This window comes from Morus notabilis, unplaced genomic scaffold (genome assembly GCF_000414095.1).
Source record: "Morus notabilis unplaced genomic scaffold, ASM41409v2 Scaffold521, whole genome shotgun sequence".
Lineage (NCBI taxonomy): Eukaryota > Viridiplantae > Streptophyta > Magnoliopsida > Rosales > Moraceae > Morus > Morus notabilis.
This window is the reverse complement of record NW_010357686.1, coordinates 141,811-167,706: the sequence shown is the minus strand read 5'-3', so window position 1 is coordinate 167,706 and position 25,896 is coordinate 141,811. Positions and strand designations below refer to the sequence as shown.

The following is a 25,896-nucleotide window of genomic DNA, read 5'->3' as shown; positions in this document are numbered from 1 at the left end:
ATCCTGATACAATGTTAGGTTAGGTCGGGCCAACAAGATACTGTTTAAGGCACGGCCTAGTCCAACAATAATAGTGGGTTGGGCTGGGCTAGCATTTCTCGGCCCATAGGCCGGTCCAACACGGCCCATGAAAATTCATGGGCCATGCCGGCACGAACATGCCCAATATGAGCCGGCTTATATAAGACCCACTTGATTCAGCCCATATAGGCTCACAAATGGGCCAGCCCATAAAAGGCCCATTGTAGCCCAATTTTATATATATACAAATAATTATATATTTTTTGCTATGTTCACTCGAGGGTGAACATAGTCTTGGAGAATGGCCTTTTACAAGGCCTGACACATCAAGCTTTTTATGTGTTTTGTTTAATTGATTTTTATTTAGTAATTTTATAATTATTTTATGTATAATTATCCTGATTGTACTTATTTTTCTTATCAAGATTTTATCCCACTGAGTTTTTTTTTTTTTGAAAAGGTATTTAATAAGGCAATTGTAAATAAATATCTCTTTTCATATTTCCATTAATTATTTAAACTTTTATTAACTTGTTTAGAAATTTAAAAATAAATATTAAAAAAATTAAAAACTGAAGATAAGATGAATTGACCCATTTAAACCTATAATGACTAAGATGAGTTTCCCATTTGGACTCATTGATGGGCTCAAATGGGCTGCTTGTTTTCGGCTTATAGCACGGTCTGGCTTAGTTCACGAAAAATTGACAAATAACGTGAGTTAAGTTGAGATTTATCCCGGCCCACAGCTTGAGTAGGTCTAAGTAGAATGTGTCATACTAATCCGTTTTTGCAACTCTAATTAATGGTGGGATGTTTGAAAAGTTAAGATGACGTTTGTTTCCTATATTCGTCATTGATTCTAAATAACGATTCATGGTTCTTTACAGTGTTTTTTTTCACAAAAAAATATACGTAAAACGAGAATAATTCTGAATCATGATCCTGAATACATAGCCTTTTCACTTCGCGAATTCGAGTTTTTAATTTGAGCTGAGATGTGACATTTTCTAAGAGCTTTTTACTGTAGCAAAAAAAGTTTGATGTGACATTTTTTAAGAGATTTTTACTGTAAAAACTTAAAACTAAAAACTCAAATCAGTAAAATAAACGAGGCAAAATTAAACGTCTTCTAAAAGAGTAAATGGAATTATGGGCTGAGACGTGGAATTAATCAAAAAAAAAAAAAAATCGATTAATACTTCTCAATTCTTATTTCTCTCATTCTCAGTCACTCCCTCCCTCTCTCTCTGTTCTCTCGTAGCTCCCGTCCGTGCGCCGTCACCGTCGCTGCGCGGTCCGTGACTCCGTGAACGTGAAGGTAGGTACAATCTGAGATTCTGTATCTTCACAAAATATTAGGTATTTAGGTTTTACATACAATCTTCCTCAATTTTCTCATTTCAAAATCCCACAATAGATTATGTTTCTACTTTCTTGATTTATTTATTTTTAATTATTTTTTCAGATTAGATTCTTTTAGGTATGAACGGCTTGGGGAGATTGGCTCGGCGAGCCTTTTCACTTCCACGAGCTAGCTGGGAATCTCCTCTCAACGACAAAAATACTCGCTTTTTCATCTCTCGCAGAGGCTTTGTGTCTTCGTCTGCTTCTTCGTCGCCGTCGTTTTCGGGAACCCAATTCGATCGGTCTCGTCTCGTTTCTCCGTCGCCTTTTGGGAAATGTGGCCTTCTCGGTGGTTAGTGTCTGTTTGGCGTCTGGCAAAATCCAGATCTTTAATTAATCATATTCATTCAGTCTGATTTGGGAAAAAAAATATAGATAATAATTGTGTTAAATGTTGATGGTTTTGACTTTTGGTTGTCGTTTCCGCAGGGCAAAGGAGAGGTCTGAAATCCCTTTGCCGATTCAAGGGTAAGATTGCTTTCAATCCTATGTATGTCTTGCATTATGCATTTTTATTTATTTATTTATTTCCCAGAGTTTGCCATTTGTTTATCATTTCCTTTGTTATTTGGTGAAAAGCTTTTTTTTTTTTTGTTTTTTTGTTTTGCTTCTCATCCTACGAATTTAACTGGAATAAATTTGTTCTTATGTTTGCTTTTCTTTTTATTTGAGATTGAAGATTATAGTAATCAGTAATCTGAATTCTATGACTTTTGTTGTGGAAAATTATACTCATGGTTTTAATACGAATTGTCATTAGAAATACGAACTGTTATTAGACTGACTTCAAGGAAAAAAAAAAAAAAAAGAAAAGAAAAATAGAGAACTTTTCTGAAGATTTTTTTTTTTTCAATTCTCTTTTTTCCCCATTAAAATGAAATGTTTTTTTTTTCTCTTTTTAGGGGATTAAAATGAATGTTCTTAGTTGCTGTTAATAGGTTTATTTTCTCTGGGTCGGGAGCAGAATACAATGTTCAGTACCTAATTCTGAAAATGTCTGAATCCTTGAAACAATTGTGAGAATCCATTAGGCTGTTTCATTTCATTCTCGAGGCAAGTCTTGTAGTATGGTTCGATATTGCTGTAGTAAGTTCTTAATTTGCATCTTCCTGTAGCTTATCATATTCAGCACTTGAATGATACTTTGCATCCTTGCATCCGGAGGATAAGTTAATGTATTTATTTTTTATTTTTGAGAGAAATGAGCACTTAGAGAATTTTACTTTGAGTACAGGAAAGTCTGCTGGTAGGAATTCCTCTGGGCGTATCACAATTTTCCACCGAGGGGGTGGAGCTAAACGGTTACAGAGAATAATTGATCTGAAAAGAAGCACTTCGTCTATGGGCATCATAGAGAGGGTAGAATATGACCCAAACCGTTCTTCTCGGATTGCTCTAGTACGGTGGACTAAGGGTGTGCATCTACCCCACCAGAGGAGTAACACTGTAGAGAAGTTTGCTTCGCAACGCAAGATCTTTGATCCTACCACAACTACCATCCGTGGAATATTTTCCTTCTCTTCATTGCCCGGGATTCGTGAGGTGGAACAAAGCAAGAAAACCTTTGCAAAGGACGTTTTTTTCTCTGCCTTCTCCTCAAAGCCCAAGGGAGATACACCGCCCCTTTCCTTCCCAAGGATAGCAGTAGCTGGGGCAAATCCTGCTTTCCTTGCTCCACGAATAAAGGAGAAACTCAAAGGAGAAGACTCCTCTCCTTGTGAGGTCCAAAAGTGGAGACCACATAATAGCATTCTGTGGAAACATAGGAACAAACGTAAGGCAGCACTTTCTTGGCAGAGTTCTAGGCAGCAAAAGACTTTAGGGTTTGCCACACATCGAACAACTGCTGCAGCCAAGCACGCGGCTACTCATTAAGTATGTGCTCAACTTTAGTGTACTCAATCTACTAAATTTTCTACTCTTACCTGTCGATCTGCAGGAACTACATAGAGCTCTCCCAACATATCTATTGAAAATGAGAGATGTATTCTTGAAAATGTCAGCGTTTTGTTTCTTCTCTTACAATTTATCCATCATTTCGACCCACTGTTTTGATTGGTTGTAGTTGCTTTTGCATTTTCTCTTATAATAATTTGTTTTCTTTTTCAAAGGGATACAGTTTTATAAATGTTAAGGTATAGGAAAAGTGACCGACTAAGAATTTAGGTGTCGTGATTTTTTAGTTGAAAGATTTGACAATAGTCATTTGGGTTCGAAAGCAGGGCAGACTTGTGAAGTTAATGTTAAATTTAAAAAGGGCCTTTATGCGTTTGTCATTCAGATATTAGAATTCCTGTCTATAGAAACGATTGAAATGTACGTGATTACTATATATTTGTACATCACTTATTATGGAGATGTTTTTGCTATTAGTTGATTTCATTTATGTGGGTTCACGTATGGGGACGCCTGAAAAATGGCCAGTCCCTTTGACCATGGCAATTGATCGCTAATTCGACATTTGTGACAACCCTTTTTTCTTTTTCACGAGGGCTTAACATGAAAGATGAAGTTGGTTCATTGTGGAGTTTATATTGGTGATGCATTTATGAGATTCATCTCCTTAGATGCATCTTATGTCTTATTTTGCGAGAAAAGCATACTCTTTAACTGGCAGCTTCTGTCTATATGGACAAAGAGACGTGTTAAAACGCGTTAACGTACATTCACCATTTTACTTATCGTATGGCAATTGGCTGGTTTTGATGTCATTCAGGAAAATGGGAAGGCGAGATTGAACCTTTTGTTGGCTTTCTGTTTATGCTTATCTTACCAGCTTATATTTATGCATTTACAGGTGCGGAGAAAAATTTGTCTTGAAGATGAGGATCCAACACATACTGATCAGGCCAAAGTAGGTTAATAATATCTGCCCAATGAAAGGTGGGCGTAAATTTGTTGCTGGACTGAAGCTTCAACCGGTTATCAAAAGAAGTTGGGATAGACTTTCTTGTCCATGAGAACTAAGGCTGTTTTTCTACGGCAGATTTTTGTGGATTTACTAGGGAAAACTAAAGAGCTTTATGAACATTGTATCATTCACAGGACTTTTGGCTGGCTTATATCTTATTATTCACCTATTTGTCTAGCATGCAGCCTGCCAAATTTTGGAACTCCACTGAAATTTTTGTACTTCTAATCTTTTCATCTAGTTTTACTTTTTAGAGAATTATATGGTATAGTATAATATCAATAAAATATCGTTCTAAATCGTTAGATTCTTTTCAAGGTTCGTCAAACGGTCATACTTTTCATAATTTTGTAAGATCTTGTCTGGTTATTTGGGAGCCCTTGAATTAACGGGTAAAATTTGTAATTTGTTTGAAAAAAATGATGATAATCACGCATTCGTCAGTGATTATAAATGACATTGCTGTTGATATTTTTACCCTACAGAAGAGAAGAGAAATATCAGACTGATACCTTTCTTATCATTTTGATTTTAGTCTCTCTCGGATGATGCAATTAAGCTCATATTAGGTAAGGTAACAGAATCTGACCATGTTCCCTTATAGTTTCTGAAGTAATCTAAGAGCTTATTTGGTAAGTATATTTAAATTATAATTTGGGTTTTGTTATAGTGTATTTGTTTTATAAAGAATTTGAATTAAAAAATTTCTTCTCACAAAGTTTTTGCCTTTAAATCTGAATCACTGACTTAAATATACGCTCTAAATGGGTCCTAAAAGACCTTTATTTTGTTTTTTAAAAAAAGGGACTTCCAGTCTCGAGAATCAACCTAAACAACATTAAGCAACCTTTTTCTCAATATTTTTCAGCATGATTTTATCAAAATTTTTGCAACCTTTTACGGGTTTCGTTTATTTCAACGATTTGAGTTTTGCTATAATAAAAAGTTCTTAAAAACAATCACATCTAATTTTTTTGTTATCGTAAAAAATTCTCACATAAAATCATATATCAACTCGAATTAAAAATTCGAATCAGCAAACTAAACGGGACATAAATGTCCATAAAATTTGCAACATCAAAATCACCATTTCAAGTATTTCTACCTTCACTTTTTGTAAACCCTAAAGAAATATGAGAAAAACCCTTGGTGTAGCTGTAGCATGGGGGTGGAAATGGCGGTGACCTGTTTGGTATGATGGATAGAAAAAAAGAAGGAATGAGTAGTAAAATATATAGGTGAAAGAAGTAAAATAGTTTTTTTCTTATGTTGTTTGGTAGAAGAGAAAGAAAAGTGAAAAAAAAATGTCAAATCTATGGCATTTTACAATAATACCCTAATATAAATAAAAATATGATGAATGATGAATGTTAAAATTGTTATTTTACACCTCTTTTGTTTGTCAAATTTTTTTCCTCCTCTTTTCTTCTCAAAGTTAAGGATTACAAACTGGTGGGCTCCATAAATTTTCATTTTCTTCATTTCCTCATTTTCTCTCTACCAAACAACCTAAACTTCCATTCTCCAAAATCCTTTTTTTTTATATTTTATTTTCTCTCTTTTCCATTCTACCAAACACACTACTTCAGCACAAGGTGGAGAAGGCTCCCAGTTGAACTTGAGGGCGTTAGGCTCGCAGTTCGAGGGCATTAGGCTTGCTGGTGGTGTTAACAAAAATTCACATGACATAGGCTTAGTTTGGTAGTGCTGTAAATTTTAAAAAAATTACTTTTAGCTGTGCTGAAGGAAGAAGCAGCTGTTACAAGAAGCAGCTGAGTGTTTGGTAAATTATAATTATAGTAGTTGTGCTGGTTTCAAAATCAGTGTAATAGCGTTTGGTAAATTTTGAGGTTGAATTGCTGTGGGTATGCAAAATGACAAAAATAGACATGATATGAAACTTAAATATATATAATTTTTTTGGTATTTAGAAATACTTGTTTAGCTTAAAAAAAACATAATGCTATGATTCTGAGTTTTCTAACAATAAATTTATGATAATTAATTCTTTTTTTTTTCATTTCTTCATTCACAATATAGTTACAACAAAAATGAGCATTAGTGAGTAATCAACATATATAACAAAAATGTACATTTCATGTTCAAAACCGGTAGAGGCATTAAAAGAATTATGTAGTGCTCATTAAACTTGCAACAACTTGATCCATTTCTTGTGATAGTGAAAAACTAGTATTTCAATTTTCTTCTACATTGTCCTCAAGTTAATTGTCTTCATAAACGATACCATCAAGATCCACCTCAAGGAGTATGAGACCTGAGGCCATGTCAACGACGTAAAAGAGCAAATAAGGCAAACTGCAGATATTACTGACTAGATTACTTGTCACCTAACACTGACTTTGAGACTTTTGAACTCTACAAAATGGTGATAAATCCACATGGCCTTAGCAGTTGTCATGTTCTCGGCACATGCATGGAAGGGCATTATATGGTCTACGACCCATTCGAAATTGTGGTAAATGGTATCTTTCTCCTTCATATGGTTAAAGAAATCTTTTCAATTGTGAATATCCCGCGTCAACTAAATAATATTTACCTATTGAAATAAAAACATATGAATGGGTACATTTATGTACTGGTGAAACCGTTTGAAAGTAAAGAAACTCAAATAACCTCCTTTTAGCAAAGAAACTCAAATTTATGTATTGGTGAAACCATTTGAAAGCACCAAATTTATGCATTTTGTTCCTAGAGCAAGGCTGGTTGAGATAGAGACTATGCTTTCTAATCACAAGTGCAAACAAGCTAATCCGATTGTGAATTGCGAAAGAATTAATAAATGTATACTTCATAATACATGTTCAAAATCCATTAATAAATTTAAATAAAAAAGTAGGTGAAATACACGCACATAATTACACAAGCGGACCTCTTTTTTGCTGAGTCCCCCTTTGACAAGTAATATGCTAATTGGAAGGAGATAACAACAAAAAGGGTGAATCAGAGCGAGAGAAGAAAGAGAAACAAAGAGAGCTCTTTGGCTGAGAGAGAGCACAAACAGTTTGAGAGAGGAAGGCCCCGTTCTTTTTGCTGATTCGAGTTTAGAATTTGAGTTTTGCTACAGTAAAAAGCTCTAAGAAACAGTCACATTTAACTTTTTTGCTACAGTAAAAAGCTCTCACATAACATCACATCTCAACTCGAATTAGCGAACCGAACGGGCCCGGATCGGGCAGAAAAAAATTTGGTTTGAGGGAAATTTTTTGATTCAGCAAGGTTATTTTGGGAATAATAAAAATTTCATTAATGAGCCTATTGTAGATTGCCGCACAATCTACAATCAGAAGCAGCCCAAAGGCTACTTTTGATTTTCCCCCAAAATTCCTCCTAAATTCTCTAAGAAGCACTTTTTAAGGTGTTTATCAAACACAATAAATTGTTTTAACTGAGTAGAAAATTGATTTTAGCCTCCCAAAATCTCTACCAAACTATGCCATAAACTATCAATCAATCTATTAATCCACAGTATGTATTCCTTGATTAAATATTGATGATTAGTTTACATTAACATTTCAGCAAAGAGAAGTAAAATATTTATGTGAAGGAAATAAAATGGTAGAATTAAGATTTTCTCTCACGTTGTTTAATAGAAGAGAAAAAAAAATAAAAAATATCAAATTTAGAGCATTTTATAATAATATCACAATATAAATAAAAATATTATAATGATGCAGGATAAATTGTTATATTACACCTCATTTGTCGTCAAACTTTTTCCTTTCTTTTTTTTTTTTTCCCAAAGTTAGAAGGATTAAGGGCCTGTTTGGATTGGCTTAAAAAAACTACTTTAGGTTTATTTAATCTAAAAGTCACTTTTGAACCTATTTAGATGAACAATTTTAAAGTGTTTTTGGCTATTTAAACACTTTTAGAACAAACTATTTCCTTAATACTTATGAAAAAAAAACTTATAAAAAACTTTTTTATTTACATTTTTAACATTTTATTTATGAACTAAATATCTTATCTATATCCTTTTATTACATTATTTTTATAATAATAAGTGTTTTTGATTTTTTTTTTATCTAAACAAAGTCAAAAATTCTTTTTAAATGTAAAAATATTTTTTCATCCAAATACTAATTAAAAAACCTCAACTTAAATTTATTTTCCTATATTATTTAAAAGCACAAACATAAATTATCTTAAACGTACCTTAAAAAGTGATAGACCCCATAAATTTTCATTTTTATTTTTTTTCTCGTTTGCTTCATGCTAAATAATTTAAAATTTTATTTTTCTCTTCTGTAATCCTTACTCGGTTTTCTTTTCTCTTTTTTTATTTTCACCCATCAAACACAATGTACGTTCCGCAAAAGAATTTCCCTCTAACATCGACAAAAATTAGGGGCTAGTGCAACTTTTCTAATTTCCTCACAAGTTAACAGAAAAAAACAGAGTAAAACAGAGAGAGAAGCTTAGAGAGAGAGAGGGAGAGAGAGAGTTGCAGGAGAGAGAAGAAAACAGACGGCGATGAAGGGGTTTGGAAGATTGGTTTGGCGAGGCTTTTCACAGCAAACGCGAATCATTGAAACTCAGCCGAACCGGAATAATAACAATATCCGGTTTTTCATTTCTCGCCGAGGCTTCATACACGCTTCTTCGTCTTCTCCAACTTCATTCCATCACCAATTCGATCGCACTCCTTTCGCTTCCTTCAAATCTTCCCCTGTTTCTCCCTCGCCATTTCAGAAATGGGGTTTTCTCGCCGGTTAGTTGCTCTTTCTTCGGAATTACTTTATTTTTGTTCAACTTTTTCTTTTCTGTTTAAATTTGCTGGTTTGTTGCTTCTGTTTTGAAATTATTTGGGAAAAAGGGGGATTTTATTTATTTTATTTTATTTTCATTTGCGTTGTTTGTTGTCTGTTAGCTTAATTCATTCTAATAATTTGGGGAATAATGCATATCACTGAAATTGAAAATTTGCGTGGAAATAAATTAGGGTTTTGGTAGGTTTTTCAATTGCAATTAATTAATGGTTTTGGGTTTGAATGACACAGGACAAAGGAGAAGTATGTTTATCGAAACACAATCAACACCGAACCCATCATCTCTGATGTTCTATCCTGGGAAGCCTGTAATGGAAGTTGGCAGTGCCGACTTTCCGAATGCGCGGTCGGCCATGAGCTCACCACTCGCTAAAGCCCTTTATGGGATTGATGGTACGATTGCTTTCACTACTATGCACTTTCTCGTACTATCTCATTCTATGTTTCTTAAGGGATTCCCAATTTATTTTGATTATTTTGTGTTTCTTGCTGTTTGGTGAAAAGCTTTTCCCAGCCTGCTATTGACGCCGAAATAGATTCATTTATTGCTTGTATTAATATCATTTTTAGTCCCCGAATTATAGGCCAAATCCCATTTTGATTCATGACGTTTAAAATGTCCCCGAACTAAGTCCCCAATTTATCAAATTGTTCCAAATTAGATCCGACTGTAAAAATCTTGTCAAAGAAAGAAAAGGCATGTGAGAACCGTGTGCGGTTTTGTGAGAGGTAATTTTGTTCATTAACGAAAAAGTCGTGCCTTGGGCAGAAAAGACTAAATTTGATCAGTTGGAGACTTGTTATGGGATGTTTCAAAAGTCAGGGATCAAAATGGGATTCAACCTACAATTTAGGGACTACAAATGAGTTTTACCCTTATTGTTTTGTTTTGAATGCTTAAGGTTGAAGATAGCAATCCATAATTTATGCTGAGTCATTTCTTAATTTGCATCGTCGCATAGGTTGTCATGCTCACTAGTTGAGTCTTTATGTTTCTCATCTCTACCAGGCTACAGTTATTTGTATTTCTCAACTTAATTACTTTAATCTATGTTTCAGTAGTGATAAAGTAGTGCATTTTCAACATTCATCCCTGCTATTTTGTTACTTGGCTATTCATTATTATTCTTTTTTTCTTGTTCTTTGCCCCCTTGATATTTCTTTCCTCGTGATGCTATTAGAACTTTAAAATTCACTAAATAGTGAGATGATCACATTATTGAGTATATATATATTTTTTTTTTTTTTAAGAGATTTTCTCCATGTATCAGCTGATGTTTGTGTTTAGAATTTATGGGATTGTCACCGGATCTTATTTGTTTCAACTGAATGAGCTTGTTTGTTTGTTTGGTTGTTGTTGTTTATTTTTTTAACTCAGCATACAGTGATTTTATTACAATATAATCCTTTTCTTAAAGAAAATTTGTTTTCTTATCTTTTTCTTCCCCTTATATCTTTCTGATGTAGTGAACGTCTAATGTAGTTATTTCCTAGTCCAGGTATTACCCGCGTGTTCTTCGGATCAGATTTTGTTACCGTAACAAAGTCAGAAGAGGCTTCCTGGGATTTTTTGAAGCCTGAAATCTTTGCTGCAATAATGGATTTTTATTCTTCTGGGCAGCCACTCTTCCTAGACTCAGAAACAGCTGCAGCAAAGGACACAGCTATTCATGAGGTATGGCCTGGAAGTTAATTCAATTTCCGCAAATTTTTGGACACTAACTTCTTGTTGTAGTGGCTTCATTGGTGTTACACTCTTTTTTTCACTCTTTCTTGCCCATTTTTCCAAAGGTTATAGTTCTTTTATACTACAGTTTTATGAGATTGGAAGCATTATAACTGAACTTGTTTGCGTGTACGGGTATTTGTAATTAATTTAAATAGAAACCTCTAGCGGTGTAGTATGATGCGACTCAGATGACCAGGATTTATCTGCTCCCACACAGAAGGCTTGAAAATTGCAAATAATAGAGTGGAATATAGGAAGGTTTTCACCATTTTTCAAAGGTTATTTAATTTACTTAGTTGTGTGTAGAACTATGTATGATAGATTATTAAGTTGCCTACACTGGAATACAGTAGGCTGCGACTGGGAAAAGGAATAATTTAGGGTTCCCTGTGATCTTTTTCTTGATAACGGACACTATTGCTCAGGTTTAATCAGGGGACAGAGCTGTTCAGTTTGTAATAGCTATTACGTTCCAACTGTGTTGTCACAGGTTCATTCTGAAATTAGGGTTCCTGTGTACCAACAATAACAAAAGAGTATTGCTGGCCCGAACTCTAATCCCTTTTTTTTTTGTACCAACTTATGTGTAGTGATTTTTCTTTAATTTGGTAAATATAATCTCTTATTATTAAATGACGTGGCAATTTTTTTTAAACACCTACCAATAAAGAATAATAAAGAATGACAACTCGCATGCTGTTAGTTGGTACAACAAAGTTAGGATTAGTGTTGGTGTTCCTAGCACTACTCATAACAAAGTGTGCATTATAGATTTACTTAAATTGATGCATGAAGAAAATATAAATTTATATGACCTGAGAGATTCATTCTGTGTGATCAAGGCTACTCCATTTTTTTTATTTGATGTATTATAGATTGATGTATAACAACTCCTGAATTGCTAAGTTCGGAAATATAAAGAAAAGAGTTGTCTAGTCTCCTCTTGACTGTTTTGTGTGTGTGTTTGAAAATTACTGTCTTGTTTTTTCCCTGCTGGAGCCTGGAATGATTGAGACATTGTATTGATTAATTTCATGGATATTATTCTTGTTATTGCAGGATGATTCAGAAATTGTAGCAATGATCAAAGAATTGTTGGAAACTCGAATTCGACCAGCAGTGCAAGATGACGGTGGAGATATTGAGTACCGGGGATTTGATCCGTATGTTTTTCTTCATTTGTTTTTGTTTTCCATGTTTTCCATGTGAATGAGAATAACATTTTACCTTTTCCCTGGCCTTTTTCCAGTATCATTTATTTCTCTCCCTAACTTGGAATTTTCATTTGTTCTGCTGTCTTTAGAGAAACTGGAGTAGTTAAATTGAGAATGCAAGGGGCATGTAGTGGCTGCCCAAGCTCCTCAGTCACCCTGAAATCCGGCATTGAAAATATGCTGATGCATTATGTACCTGAGGTAACAAAATGGCTGATATTGCTTTGACTTACGACCCTGACATGAAATAAACCTTCTTTGCAATAGGTTATATTTGATAATGAAAATTTATGGTGTTACATCTCATACTTCTTGTTTTGTCTGCATGCATCTCGTCCTCTTTTTATTTTTATTTTTGGTCCCTTCTTGGTAAGAAAAACCTACTGATAAAGTCCATTGGAATCAAAATACATTATCGAAGTCGTAACCAATTTTGAAGATTTACTTATTTATTTATTCTTGTGTGTTGAAATGTGTGGTAGTGACATGCTACTCTTCTCACTTAGTAGATTATTGTGTCCAGACCACGTGGTGGCTTCTGTCTGTCTGCTAATCATTTTAGCTAGCCCCGGGAAAAAGGAAATCTAACAACTCTCTTTTTAGCCATGTCTTCTACTACAAATCATCTTTTAGCCATAAGCCGGTCATTTGTTGTTAAAGAAAATGGGTTTTAGCCTTTGGCTGCCTTTCCGTCTCCGATTATACTGATCGGCTTAAATCAATTGCATTTACAGGTCAAAAGTGTGGAGGAAGAATTGGATGCTGAAGATGAGGATGCAGCACTAACTGGCCAGATGGAGTAAGTATTAAGTTCACTTGCAAAGTGCTTATTAGGCAATATTAGCTCAGAAGGAAGTTGGGATTCACTTTCCTGTACAGTAGAAAAATAAAGTTTGACTTTTGCTTAGTTTTTGCTGAGTTATCAATGTAAACTATTACCAAATAGATGCGCAGTAGTAAAATCAAGAGTTTCATGCGTATTGTATAACTCAGGAATTTTGACTGGCTTATATCTCATTGTTTTCCTATTTGTCTGGCATACAGGAGCCAAATTTTGGACTCCTAATTTTATTCTTTGAAAACGTTTGTCATTTTTAATGACAATTTTTTGATATTAAATAACAGAGTTAACTGACTGAGTTGAATTTCTTGCTTGTATATTCTTTTTTTTTTTCGTGATTGAGTTGTTAAAAATTGTCCCTTATGCTGTCAAATCAATAAGCCATATTACCATTATGCTATAATGAATTGGGACCTTTTTCAGTAGACATGTCAGGTTTTTTATCTGTCAGATCTGTATAAGATCACGTAAAAGTAAAAAAGTACGCAGCTTCAGCGGTTAAAAATACTTAAGGGCTATTCTTTTACAAGGAAACTCAGAAAAAGTTTAAACTTGAGTTACAACTGTATTTAAGTTCGTGTTCTTTTGTAAAATTTAAGTTTGAACTCGAGTTTGGGGTTAAATTTAAGTTCAAGTTTCATTTTCAACTTGAGTTCATAAACTCGAATTCAAGTTAATGAACAATATATTGTTAAAAATGTCATAACTTTTTCGTTTTAATTTTGATTGAGATGATTTTTTTTTTCATGCATTCACAACGAAAAAACGAATAAAATTCCACCCACATACCCTATTAAAATTTTTCATCACCATTGAGTTTTTATTAAAATACTATCTAAATACAAGCCGTTTAGTTCGTTGATTCGCGTTTTTAATTCGAGTTGAGATGTGACTTTAGTGAGAGCTTTTTACTGTAGTAAAAAAGTTAGATGTAATTGTTTGTGAGAGCTTTTTACTGTAGCAAAACTCGAATTTTAAACTCGAATCAGCAAAATAAACGGGATCTAAAGTTTTGACATACCCAAACACAAACTCAAAAAGATTCTCAATTCAAATCATAACTCAAATGTGCACATCCAAACACAAACTCAAGTTACAACTTCAATTCAAGTTATAATTCAAACTCAACTCAAAAACATTACTGAAGTTATTCTAATTTAAAAATACAAAAGAACAACTTCCTAATCTATCGATATGCTATGCGTATTAGAGAATCTCCCTGATATATTTTCTCTTTTATATTGCCCTGATTATCACGTGAAATTATGAGCCAGAAGCTTCGACAAAGCTGAAAAATTAGTCAATCCGTAAGCCAATTTCGCAATTAAGGCGTACATAGTAGAAGGGGGAGAAATGCTTAAACATACAAGAAAACAGAAACACCTAGTGTTGAACATTTTAAAGCACTATTTTGATCTTTTCACTAATATAAAATATATTTTTTAAACAGAAAATGAGATAGTAATAATGCACCGAACAGATTTTTTTTTTTTCTAGTGGAAGCATGATAAAAGATATTAAAAGATTTTTTTATTAAAAATATATATTTGTGTGAGCGGTGCATATTTATAATTTTTTTATGTAAAAAACACAATTGAAATTTTAAGAAAATTTGGGAAAAAAATAACAAATTTTTGAAACTGAATGGAGCAAATGTCCCCATTCAATAGTCAATACTTTTCCAAAAAAAAAAAAAAAAAAGTCCCCATTCATTGTGACTTGGCTCCGCAACAACAATTAAACAATGTCTAGCTTCAATAATTACCATTCTAACCTTTTCTTTTAGTATTCTATAAAAAAAAAATCTTCGGACTATTCATTGAAAGGACAACGGGTTTTGCGACATCAAAGTAAGTTGTGTTAATCATTTTGTTTTTTCTTATAAAAAGTGAAGCTACATTGCTTTTTTTTTTTTTTTTTTGGGATACTTCAATAATTATTTTTACTTTAGAATTTAAGAAATTCTTTCCTTAAAAAAATTTAAAAAATTCAAGTTTGTTAGACATGTGCAGAGACCAAAGCATAAACAAAATGCATTGTGCGTAATATTTATTTATTTATTTTTTGCTTGGTGGGTTCAATGTGCATGTTTCACGTCTGCGCATGTGGAATATATGAATACAGGAAAGTGACCCGGTTGCAACAAAGACTTCTTGTGATACATCAACCAAAATTTTTAGGTTTTTTTTTTTTTGCTAGGACAACTTGTCACCTACCGCTTTGAATCTTTTCCATTTCTTTTCTGCTTTTGTGTACGAATATTCGGAATTATGTTAAGTGTGCCAAGGCATCACACTTTTCCTTGTCTTTTCTAGTTGGATTATGTATTAGATATATTTGTGATTGTTTTCTTTGGATCTCGTGTGTTTACTAGAGACATGTTAGATATAAGTCGTAAGAACATTAACAAACCATAACAACAATTCATGACAGCACAGAAGGCTGTGGAACCGAAACTCCTAAGGCCGTGTTTGGTTTTGCAGGTTAGAATTGTGATGATTTTAACCTTTTTTATTTGAACTGTGAAAATAGAGGGTAAAGTATTGTTCCCTCGGATATTAATTTAACAATTACTGAAATTATAATATTCTTGATTTTATTTAGACAATAATGCTTAAAGGAGAATAACTGCAGTAAAAATAAAGTTTATGAAAATTAAAGTAAAATAAATGGAAAATATAAATTATACGAGAATTCAATAACAAGAGAACATTAGAACAAATAAGTTCACCAAGACAATTCTTATTTGATTCTAATTATTAACTAACACAGTCTTTTACTCATCACTTGATGTGAATTTCATCCTCCTAGAAAATTCATTACGCTCTATGATTTTTTTTTAATTGTTTACACAAATCATGTTACTATCGCTAGATGTCGCATGCACCTTGCGGTTACTTTTATTAAGCTATTCCTAAATATCATATTCTTAGGTTTCAATTTAGGTCTTCCAAACAATTAGAATATTGATCAGGTATTTAAATGCATTATGCACAGTAAAAGAAACAACAATCATGAATAAAATGCTCTTAGTGAACTACTTCATTAAAAGATAATAAATTGGATTCAAATAATTATTGTCTTGGTTACATTGTAGCCCTAGAAAAAAAAAAAGAAAGAAAAGAAAAACCTAGTTTATAATTGAAATATTAAACATCATGGAAATAATATTCAACACCAATTGCAAAGTAGCATATAGAGAATAAGAGAAGAAGAAAAACGAAGAATCTTGAACGGGATGATCGTTCTTTGATTCTCCGTCAATCTCCTCTTCAAAAGTGTACAAAAGGCTCTCTAGTTGTCCTTTTTATATTTGCCTCTCTTGTGTTTCAAAACTAGGGTAAAAGTTGCGTTTTTTTTGAAGAATTTTCGTAATAATTGAAATCGCGTCAATGCCATAGCCTTAGAATTCCAACACTGCGGCTCTGGAAGTGTCATTTCTAGTGCCGCGGCTCAAATTTTTTGGCGCCATAGCTCTGGATTGCCGCTTCTAGAGCTACATCTCAAATTTTCTAGAGCCATGGTCTTGGACTCCCTTGATTTTCATATGTTGCATGTGGATAAGTTAAAGGTGTGTTCTTTTCGTAATTTAAGACGTAGCTCAAAATTTTTTTATGTGAGACAAAAACTATAGTAAAAAAGTTAAATTTAAATTTTATGAGAGAAATACTATAACAAAAGAACTTGAGTTGTATTGAGTTGTGAAAAGAACAAGATCTAAGAGAACAAGTGTTAGATGAGGCATGTAGTACGTCATATGTGGTGCATCCAGGAGCCACTAAAATGTATAATGACCTAAAAAGGAGTCTTTAGTATATGAGATGAAGAGAGATGTAGTAAGATACATAATGATTTGTTTACTTGTCTAAAAGCCGAGAACCAGAGACCCGGAGGGGAATAGTCATCTCTTCCAATTCTCAATAAAAGTGGGAGGATATTTCGATGGACTTTATCGTCGAATTACCTAAGACGGCAAACAGATGTGACGAAATATGAGTTATAGTAGATTGATTGACGAAATCCGCTCACTTCCTTGCAATTAAGACAAGGTTAATTCTGGAGAAACTAGCCCAACTAGAGGTGAAGGAGGTGGTTCGAATACATGAAGTTCCTAAGATGATCATCTCCGATCAAGACAGGTGAAGGAGAATGCTCAATAAAGAGAAGCACTAAAAATGACATGTTGTTTAACATTTATAACCTCATGACTTTACGTGACAGTAGGATTAAAATGGAGAGACTTTGAAGAAAATAACAAAATTATATGTATTTTAAGCTAAAACATGACTCAAGATGACAGACTTATTTAATTAGTCAAATCTTACTTTGATAACAAAGTGTGAGTTCTTTATTTTTTGTTTTGTTTTTGCTGATCAAAGTGTGAGGTCTTTACTCCTTATATAATTATAAAATAAGGAGCACTAGTATTTGTTTCTAGGGGTTTTAACATCATGTAGACGTGTCAAAGTTTCAAAAACTGAATCATTTTTGTTTCCAACCGTTTTTACAATATTTAGGGTCTATAAACAAATATCAACTTGAGAAGAGTAGATTTTGAGTAAGAATGTTGTTACGTAGCATTAATAATTATTAATCAACGCAGCACATGATTAATGATTTAGTAATACAATAGTAGATAACATTGCCCTATCTATGCAAATATATAACCATGATTTATATTTTACATGAGAATTTTTATTTATATGATCAGTGGCGGAACCATTTGAAGATGAGCGTGTAGCCCCTATTAAAGTAAAAAACTGACTCTGTCACTGTATCAATATTAAGTCCAATAATATACACTAATAAAAAGTAAATCTCAAAATATAAAATTCACCGCTAGAATTCACTTTTTATTAGTTGCATTGCACCAATAATCCTGAACATTTTTATTCTATATAGGGCAACTTTGACCTGTTCCGACTCCAATATATATAACACTGTAACTGCGTACTGACAGCACGGCAAAGCCAAAGTAAACAAAAAGCAAGCCATTCACAGCACATCAATTTTAAGTCTCTTATATCCAAATTCCACAAGCTTTCAATTCCACCCCACACGACCACCAACACCCACCACGTGGAAATCCCATGCCCACCTCTCTATTTCCACAGGAATGCAAAGTCCCGCTTTATATTTCTTATATATATATATATATATATATAGATATACTGTAAACACACGCACACATATTCATACCATGTATGTACGTATGATGTAATATATGTGTATTTAATACACACACATATTGTTCCTTCAACTTGTATATATATGTGCTTTTAGAGGAGAAGATCTTGGTCTTTATCTCCAGAAATTTGTTTCTAAAACGACAGAGTAGAAATACATATATTGGGTTTGGAGTGTCGTAGATCACAGCAGCAAGAATATGGGTGATTGGAAGAGCGATTTCAGAGAGCTGAGGCCTCTTTTTCACTTGTTATTGCCTCTGTCTATTCACTGGATCGCTGAAGAAATGACTGTTTCAGTTCTCGTTGATGTCACCACCGGTGCTCTTTGTCCTGGCCAGTCCACTTGCTCTGAGGCCATTTACATCAATGGGATTCAACAAACGGTGCGTTTGAGAAGATTTTGTAGATTACTTTTCTATCTATCTGCTTGTTTCTTTATTTTTTCTGTTTGGTTGGTGGGAAAATATAGGAAGGAAAGTGAAAAAAAAAATTGTCCCATTTTGGATAACTTCATCACCTTTCTTATGACTTCTGAGGATTATTGTTGGGTTTCTTTTGCTTTCTTGAATTTTCTTACAAGGCTGACGGTAAATATGTTGCTTGTACCGATAAGATATGGATTATATATGGGAAACAATTATTGGTGTTTACTCTTAATTATTAGTCCTTATCCAGTTGTTGAAATCTCTCTCTCTCTCTCTCTCTCTCTCTCTCTCTCTCTCCTTTGTGTATTTTAATCAACTTGGAAAAGAACTGTTTACTTTAGATTTTTATTTTAGCTAAAAAACTGTCAGTATCAAAATAGCTGCTTTTGAATTTATTAGTGAGGGGCCAACGTTGGCAATTTTATTTTTTTGGAACCAATGCCCGTCTGGTTTGGTGAAAAGGAGTGTTGAAATAAGACAGATGACATAAAAATTTTGGTTTTGGAATGAGACATAAAAATTTGTCTTTTCCTAATTTACTTTCTCTGTTTTTTTTTTCCTAAATTGTTATTTTTTCTCTAACTCCAAAATATGAAGCTGATTGTATCCGACGAAATTGAATATTGTTTTTAAAAATGTTAGATATTACTAGTGGTGATAGTGTTTTAAACAATTAGAAATTCAACTATCAGTGATTGAATTGATATCGTGGACCCTACTGCCATTTTTAACCAATATTGGATATGTCATAGAATTTTCTATTTATTCCAAGGACTACATGACTGTAATGATTAAGTAGATGATGAGTTATTTGCTGCCTTGTCTTTGTTTTGTTCTCCGGGTTTCTTCTGTTCTTGTATTCCTTTCTTGTGTTGCCTTTCCGGCTTTGAATGAATTCTCATTTTAGCAAAAAAAAAAAAAAAAAAAGGTAAATGAATAAGTAGGAAATTGGCATGATAAAAGAAATATCAAATGATATAGAACTATGTCAGCTCTACTTTTTACATAGTGTGCGCCCTTCATAAATCCTAATATTACAGTATTTATATTTTTTTAGTGGGTGATGTTTAGTACTACCGATACCTTATAATGTTATTCTAGAAATAGAAAAGCAATGGAAAATGTTCATAAGCACATGCCCAGGTTAATAAATGTACATAATTGCAAGTGGAATTGAGATGATGAGATGATAAAATGAGATTCTATTTTATACAACATTTATACAACAGTTTTTCAAGCATTACTCATTTTTTGAGCACATTTGTTTTGTTTGTAGATTGTTGGAGTTTTCAAGATGGTGGTGCTTCCACTTCTTGGTCAGCTTGCTGATGAACATGGACGTAAACCGTTGCTTCTTGTTACTGTATCCACAACCATTATACCCTTTGGTATGTTTTGAACAAATATTTTTGGGACTTCTTAAACAAATAATATTCAAGCAAAAAAGGAGTTACTCAAATGTGAGCCAAAAAAAGTGTGAGGCTCCAAAAGAGGTACGGTGGCCCCCACAGAAGGACCAACCCGTACCTCTTTGCGGAGACAGCAGAGCTGAATAGAGTCACTCTGTGTGCATTGATGTTTCCTTTTTTTCTTGAAGGATAAACCAAACGAGGTCCTGCAGAAACTAAACATTTCTATGAACTTACAATGTGATGTTGCCAATAAACATTAATTAGGATTCTGTCTCATTTTGTTTTGAATGATACAATAAAAATGCAGTTTGACATTTGGTGATCTTGTCTTTTCATTTTTTTGTTTTTTTGTTTTTTTGCCCCATGTTGCAGCATTACTTGCTTGGAATCAGTCCAAGGAATTCGTGTACGCTTACTATGTGCTTCGAACGATTTCGTACATCATTAGTCAAGGGAGTATTTTCTGCATTGCTGTTGCTTATACAGTAAGTAACTGTCTCATTGATCCACAAAGATGGACTCATAACATTTGAATTAACACCTGTGGAAAAATATTGATTGAATTCATCATATCAAATTACAGTTCTAGGTATGAATATATACAGCAGTATGAAGACAAAAAAGAAAAAAAAAAAAAAACAAATCCCTGTAAATAAGGGACACTAATTACAACTTTTGACAATGGCATTGTCTGATTTTAATCAACTTTCCCACAACACCTTTGGTGTTTTCTGCCTCCAGGCGGATGTTGTTAGCGACAGTAAGAGAGCTGCAGTGTTTAGCTGGATCACGGGTCTGTTTTCTGCGTCGCACGTTTTGGGAAACGTTCTCGCACGTTTCCTCCCTGAGAAATACATTTTCTTGGTAAGCAGCTAGAAAAGTTATGTTTGTCACATTACTTTCCTTTCTTCTTGGACCTACTAATGAAAGTTGGTTTTTTTTTTTTTTTTTTTTTTTTTTCACTTTCAGGTTTCAATAGCACTCCTGATCTTTGGTCCAGTTTATATGCAACTGTTTTTGAAAGAGACAGTTAAACCAGCTCCTAGGACTAACAGAGACTCAGATTGCCTGCGTTGGACACTTAAGGTTGTCCAGAAACGATTCCGAGCAATGAAAGATGCTGCGACATTAGTTATTAGCAGGTAATCCTATCCTAATCATAAATTGTTTCTTAATCTAAACCCTTTTTTGTACTTTTTCTTTTTTGATCTCTCACTTTTTTATTATCATCATCTTTGGTAACAAAAATGTTATACATTGCAGTCAAACTCTCAGGAGCATTTCTCTGGTTTCTTTCTTTTACGAATTGGGAATGTCGGGCATCAGCAGTGTTCTACTGGTGATCTAGGAATTCATATCCCCATTTTCATTTATGTTTTTAAGAAACATATGCCATGTTTGGAATTATTATTCTTTTTGTTTTTCACGTTTTTTGAGAAAAAAATAAAAACGATTTCAAAATGGTGTTTGGCACAATTAAAGATAAAAAACGGAAATGAAAACGATTTTTTAATTTAGTGTGAAATAGGAGAGAAATGAAAAACGGCTTTTAGTCGTTTTTCATTTCATTTTCTCATCTCTCAAGTAGAGAAAGAGAGAAATTAATGAGTTTTTTTATATTGAAAATAATCTCTTAATAAAATTACTAAACGCATTTTTAAAAATGATTTCTGTCTGAGATTAAAAACATTTGAAACGAGTTCCCTCTTTTTGTCTTGATGAACAAAAAGCCCTATTAATATCTATGCAGTACTACCTAAAAGCGGCTTTCGGCTTTAACAAAAATCAATTCTCAGAACTTCTGATGATGGTTGGAATAGGTTCAATTGCTTCCCAGGTATGTTAATTATCTCATGAAGCTTATCTATTTTGTTATACATTTCATATTATATTTGACAATATAAAATGGATATTTCTCACCTAATTCATATACTTGTGTAGAGAGAGATGCATATAATAACAATTGTGTGATTTTCTCTCTGCTCAACAATGAGCCAGAATTATTGGTCATATTTTCTCATATCTGAATCCTCAACTAAGGGAGAAACAGAGGAGATCAGAGATGTTAAAGAGAAACCTTAATACTTTTGTTGTCAAATTTGAAAGAGCTTTTAAAAGAGAAAAAAAATAAAGCACTACTTTGGCAGAACCACGTTTCCAGCTGGTCCTTTTATTTATTTTTTATTTTTTATTTTTTTTAATGTGGAAATAACCAACTTTAAAACAATATTTTTGGTTTTCTGTTGTGTTGTGCCTTCAGATATTGGTGCTTCCACTAATGAATCCATTGGTTGGAGAGAAAGTAATATTGTGCATAGCCTTACTATCTTCAATAGCATATGTAAGTCACCCATGTCAGTTTAATTACCATCTTCTTCCTTTCCAAAAGGAAAAATTAATAGGAAAAGGGTTTAATGCTGCTTTCTATTGCAGGCCTTGCTCTATGGTTTGGCTTGGGCAGCTTGGGTAAGTACACTCATATACTTGATTTCTAAATGAGCTGCATACACCGAAGTAACATTCCATAAACTTAGCCCCCGTTTGTTTTATAAGTACGAATTACTATTTAAACTTTTTTGTACAGAATTTTATTTCACAAAATTTAAACTTCTGTTCAAACTTTTCTATTTAAACTTATGAACTAAATAGGCCCTTACAATTGACAGATTGATAGTTTTGTGATGTCATAAGATCTATTATCCAAAACAAGTACCGTTAGTAATTCTAATTTTTTATATCAACTCACGTGGCAGATGAAACATTTCTATTGGTAGATTTAAATTTTTAGTGCTAATTGGCATAACAATTTTTAAAAACCTACTAATAAAAGAATGACGATCACATATCGTGTCAGTTGATCTCAAAAAATTGGGATAAGAATTGAGATACCTAACATTATTCTATTAAAATATATTTATAAGCCTGTGAAGAAAGGTACATGTATTGACCCCTTTTGTCCTAGATTTAAGATTTAGCTTAAATTTCAATGTAATGTTATCAAAAGAAAAGGTTTAAATTTCTTAATTCTAGAGCTCAAATTATCTCAAGTATGCATATACATATATATATATATATATATATATTTCTTGAGCTGGCAATATTTTGAGGGTAACTGTTATATTGCAGGTGCCATACTTAAGTGCCTCATTTGGAGTCATCTATGTTCTTGTGAAACCTTCTGTAAGTAACAAAAACCATCCCTTGATTTCTATTCTGTTTATCTATTGTTCAATAATTTTTCTCATTAAATTCCTGATTTGCAGACATATGCAATCATCTCAAAAGCTTCAAGCTCAAGCAATCAGGTATAATTTGTATGAAAATGTTCAGTCTCAAAGTGCATGAAAAATCATGTGTAAAAAAAAGGACATCAAGTAGATCAATCTCCCACTTTCATCTCATAAAGAATCACATAATTTATCCTTTTTCTTGCCAATTACTCTCCTACAGGGAAAAGCACAAGGATTTATAGCTGGCGTGCAATCAATAGCAAGCTTGTTATCACCACTGGCAATGAGTCCATTAACTAGTGAGTTTTCTAGGGCCCGTTTAGTTAACTGATTCGAGTTTTTAATTTAAATTGAGATGTGACTTTATATGCCAGTTTTTTACTATGGGAAAAAAGTTAGATGTGACTGTTTCTAAGAGCTTTTTACTGTAATAAAACTCAATTTCTAAACTCGAATCGGTGAAATGAATGTAGCTAATTTAACTTTCATTTTTCACATCATACAATAATTTATATCATATTGCATAGGCTTATAAAATAAATTCTTACTTTATGTTATTATATTTTTTGTTGGTTTAATGGTAACTAAGTGTGTGAATTATGGTTTGTCATATGATCAGCATGGTTCTTGTCAGAAGATGCCCCTTTCAATTGCAAAGGTTTTAGCATTGTACTTGCATCCATGTGCATGGTAAAGTCTCAAATTAATATTTCTTTTTTTCTTTTTAATTATAATTATTTTTGGCTACAAATTTGAGCTCTCACCTAATGAAAGACGTGTTAATTAATATTTCTTAGGTAATATCATTCTGTTTTGCTTGCCTGATTAAAAGTGATGCAGTCTCAAGTCAGGATTTAGAGGAAGAAGACATTGAAACGCCTCTTCTAAGTTAAGAGTATTAAAGAAGAAGAAAAAAAATAGTTTGGAATGTAGAGATTCTGAACTTCTTAGGGGCGGATGTTGGTGAATATTGTCGGAATCATCCGTCGAGCTCTGTAGTGATTTGTTGTAGCCGTGCAAATGAAGTTTTGGCGGTTCTTTTTCCCTCCTTAAAAGTTGTTCATTTTTACATTTTATGAAGTTTATACCCTGTCGACTGTGGTGTTTGCAACAAAGTTGCCGGGTTATAATGAGCATATATATATATATATATATATATATATTTTACTGTAATAAGTACTGTTTATGTCACTAATTTGAGTTTAAAATTTAAATTTGTTACAGTAAAAAGTTCTCAGAAATAGTCACATATAATTTTTTTATTACAGTAAAAAACTCTTATATAAAGTCACATATAATTTTTTTATTATAATAAAAAACTCTCACATAAAATCACATCTCAACTCAAATTAAAAACTTAAATCAACGAACTAAACAGTCTTAAATATATTCTACATTTAAAGGTAATATAAACTCTCATTTCTGTGTTTTTTAATGTACCAAATTTATCCCTTTTATTTTGAAAATGGTCCAAAAATAATCCACATTTGACCCGTCAATTTATTTTTTAAAAAAATACTGAAGCAACTGCCTCAATAATCTGTATTTGCAGGAGGAAAAAGCCGAAAGCACCCCACGTGTTTAATTAAAATATAACTTTTGCCCTTTCTTTTATACAATTGCCTAAAACATCTTTTATTTTTGTAAAATAAATCGCAAAATACTTTTTAACAATTAAATTTTTTAAAAATATACATACTACGCTTTTCTGTCTATATGAAATATTATTCAAAATATTCATGAAACTAAGATATTATTGACATAAATTTTAAAACTTAAAAGTAATTGAGAAGATGAGCTCTCTCGAAACCTATTTCTTATATCGATTCTTTTTCTTTCCTTTTTCATTTGAAAGTTTTTTAAGTTTTAAGATTTATTTCATTTAATATTTTGTTAATTAATTCATAAACTGTGTTTAATATAGAATGAGAAGTTTAATGTTGTATTTTTTTAAAAATCAAATCCCGTGAGGTGTTATTATGTGACTAAATTAACTTCAATTGACCTTTTAGTTAATTTATGTATAAATGAAATCTAATATAAATTGAGAAGAGTAATGTTTGTATTTTTAAAAATTTAATAGCTTCAAGGGCGGTATAGTTAAAATAGAAGGATGTTGTGGGTATTATTGCTTACAAATTATTTAGGGTAATTTGGGTCTTTAAAAAATTAACCCTATCTAAAAAACAGAGGGTAAACAAGGTATTTCGAAAAAACACGAGATATTTTGGACATTTCATAATAGGGGGAAAAATAGCATTTTGACTAAGCCGTGTGATGTTTTGTGTATTTTCTCGAAAATGTAATAAGTACGTTTGAAACTCGTTTTAAAATGATTTTATTTTTTGTATAAAAATGAAAATATTTTTAATTTCAGACAAAAATTATTTTTAAAAATACGTTTAGTAACTTTATTAAAAGATTTTTTTCAGTATAAAAAAATTTATTAATGTCTCTCTCTGTGTTTGAGAGAGGAGAAAACGAAAATAAAAAATAAAAAATGACTAAAAGTCATTTTTTATTCTCTCTCATTTTACACTAAACTAAAAAATTATTTTTATTTTTTATTTTTATTGTGTCAAACATTATTTTAAAAATATTTTTATTTTTTTAAAAAACATAAAAAACAGAATCAATCCTAAACACGCATGTTACGTTGGTTTTTTCATACTTCCGATGATGTTGTTTGATGTTTATTATAAGACATATGGTTTAAGCCGCAAGAAG

The 25,896-nt window shown here is 32.5% G+C and overlaps 3 protein-coding genes across 6 annotated transcripts; all 3 read left to right on the top strand.

Moving 5' to 3' along the window:
• The first annotated feature begins 1,231 nt into the window (after positions 1–1,231).
• Positions 1,232–4,599, top strand: LOC21401302 (60S ribosomal protein L2, mitochondrial). Of its 3 annotated transcripts, none has more exons than XM_024173706.1 (5): positions 1,232–1,342; positions 1,505–1,720; positions 1,858–1,896; positions 2,663–3,303; positions 4,226–4,599. In XM_024173706.1, the coding sequence occupies exons 2-4, from the start codon at positions 1,507–1,509 to the stop codon at positions 3,301–3,303; spliced, it is 894 nt and encodes a 297-aa protein (XP_024029474.1). In that variant the 5' UTR covers positions 1,232–1,342; positions 1,505–1,506; the 3' UTR covers positions 4,226–4,599. The 3 variants fall into 3 exon arrangements, with proteins under 3 accessions (XP_024029474.1, XP_024029472.1, XP_024029468.1); XM_024173704.1 differs by having other exon boundaries at positions 1,495–1,720; XM_024173700.1 differs by having other exon boundaries at positions 1,490–1,720.
• Positions 4,600–8,692: 4,093 nt separating this feature from the next.
• LOC21401301 (nifU-like protein 4, mitochondrial) lies at positions 8,693–13,200 on the top strand. Its single transcript, XM_010090467.2, has 6 exons — positions 8,693–9,071; positions 9,361–9,522; positions 10,629–10,804; positions 11,918–12,021; positions 12,162–12,273; positions 12,807–13,200. Exons 1-6 carry the CDS (start codon positions 8,834–8,836, stop codon positions 12,873–12,875), a joined length of 861 nt encoding a protein of 286 aa, XP_010088769.1. The 5' UTR covers positions 8,693–8,833; the 3' UTR covers positions 12,876–13,200.
• A 4,629-nt stretch (positions 13,201–17,829) lies between these two features.
• On the top strand, positions 17,830–24,245 carry LOC21401300 (hippocampus abundant transcript-like protein 1). 2 transcript variants are annotated; one of them, XM_024173692.1, is made up of 14 exons: positions 17,830–18,485; positions 19,804–19,915; positions 20,312–20,424; positions 20,681–20,803; positions 20,909–21,081; positions 21,203–21,278; positions 21,690–21,776; positions 22,200–22,280; positions 22,373–22,405; positions 23,066–23,119; positions 23,203–23,244; positions 23,390–23,468; positions 23,789–23,859; positions 24,010–24,245. In XM_024173692.1, exons 1-14 carry the CDS (start codon positions 18,300–18,302, stop codon positions 24,025–24,027), a joined length of 1,248 nt encoding a protein of 415 aa, XP_024029460.1. In that variant the 5' UTR covers positions 17,830–18,299; the 3' UTR covers positions 24,028–24,245. The 2 variants fall into 2 exon arrangements, with proteins under 2 accessions (XP_024029460.1, XP_024029454.1); XM_024173686.1 differs by having other exon boundaries at positions 17,833–18,485; positions 23,967–24,245.
• Positions 24,246–25,896: the final 1,651 nt, after the last annotated feature.

Excerpts from the sequence above, each read along its gene's own strand:
- LOC21401302 (XM_024173706.1), top strand. The coding sequence starts at position 1,507 with ATGAACGGCTTGGGGAGATTGGCTCGGCGAGCCTTTTCACTTCCACGA. Across the intron at positions 1,721-1,857 it reads GAAATGTGGCCTTCTCGGTG|GGCAAAGGAGAGGTCTGAAA; the intron begins GTTAGTGTCTGT and ends TCGTTTCCGCAG. Across the intron at positions 1,897-2,662 it reads ATCCCTTTGCCGATTCAAGG|GAAAGTCTGCTGGTAGGAAT; the intron begins GTAAGATTGCTT and ends CTTTGAGTACAG.
- LOC21401301 (XM_010090467.2), top strand. The coding sequence starts at position 8,834 with ATGAAGGGGTTTGGAAGATTGGTTTGGCGAGGCTTTTCACAGCAAACG. Across the intron at positions 10,805-11,917 it reads AGGACACAGCTATTCATGAG|GATGATTCAGAAATTGTAGC; the intron begins GTATGGCCTGGA and ends TTGTTATTGCAG. Across the intron at positions 12,022-12,161 it reads GAGTACCGGGGATTTGATCC|AGAAACTGGAGTAGTTAAAT; the intron begins GTATGTTTTTCT and ends TGCTGTCTTTAG.
- LOC21401300 (XM_024173686.1), top strand. The coding sequence starts at position 18,300 with ATGGGTGATTGGAAGAGCGATTTCAGAGAGCTGAGGCCTCTTTTTCAC. Across the intron at positions 18,486-19,803 it reads TCAATGGGATTCAACAAACG|ATTGTTGGAGTTTTCAAGAT; the intron begins GTGCGTTTGAGA and ends TTTTGTTTGTAG. Across the intron at positions 23,120-23,202 it reads ATGTTCTTGTGAAACCTTCT|ACATATGCAATCATCTCAAA; the intron begins GTAAGTAACAAA and ends CCTGATTTGCAG.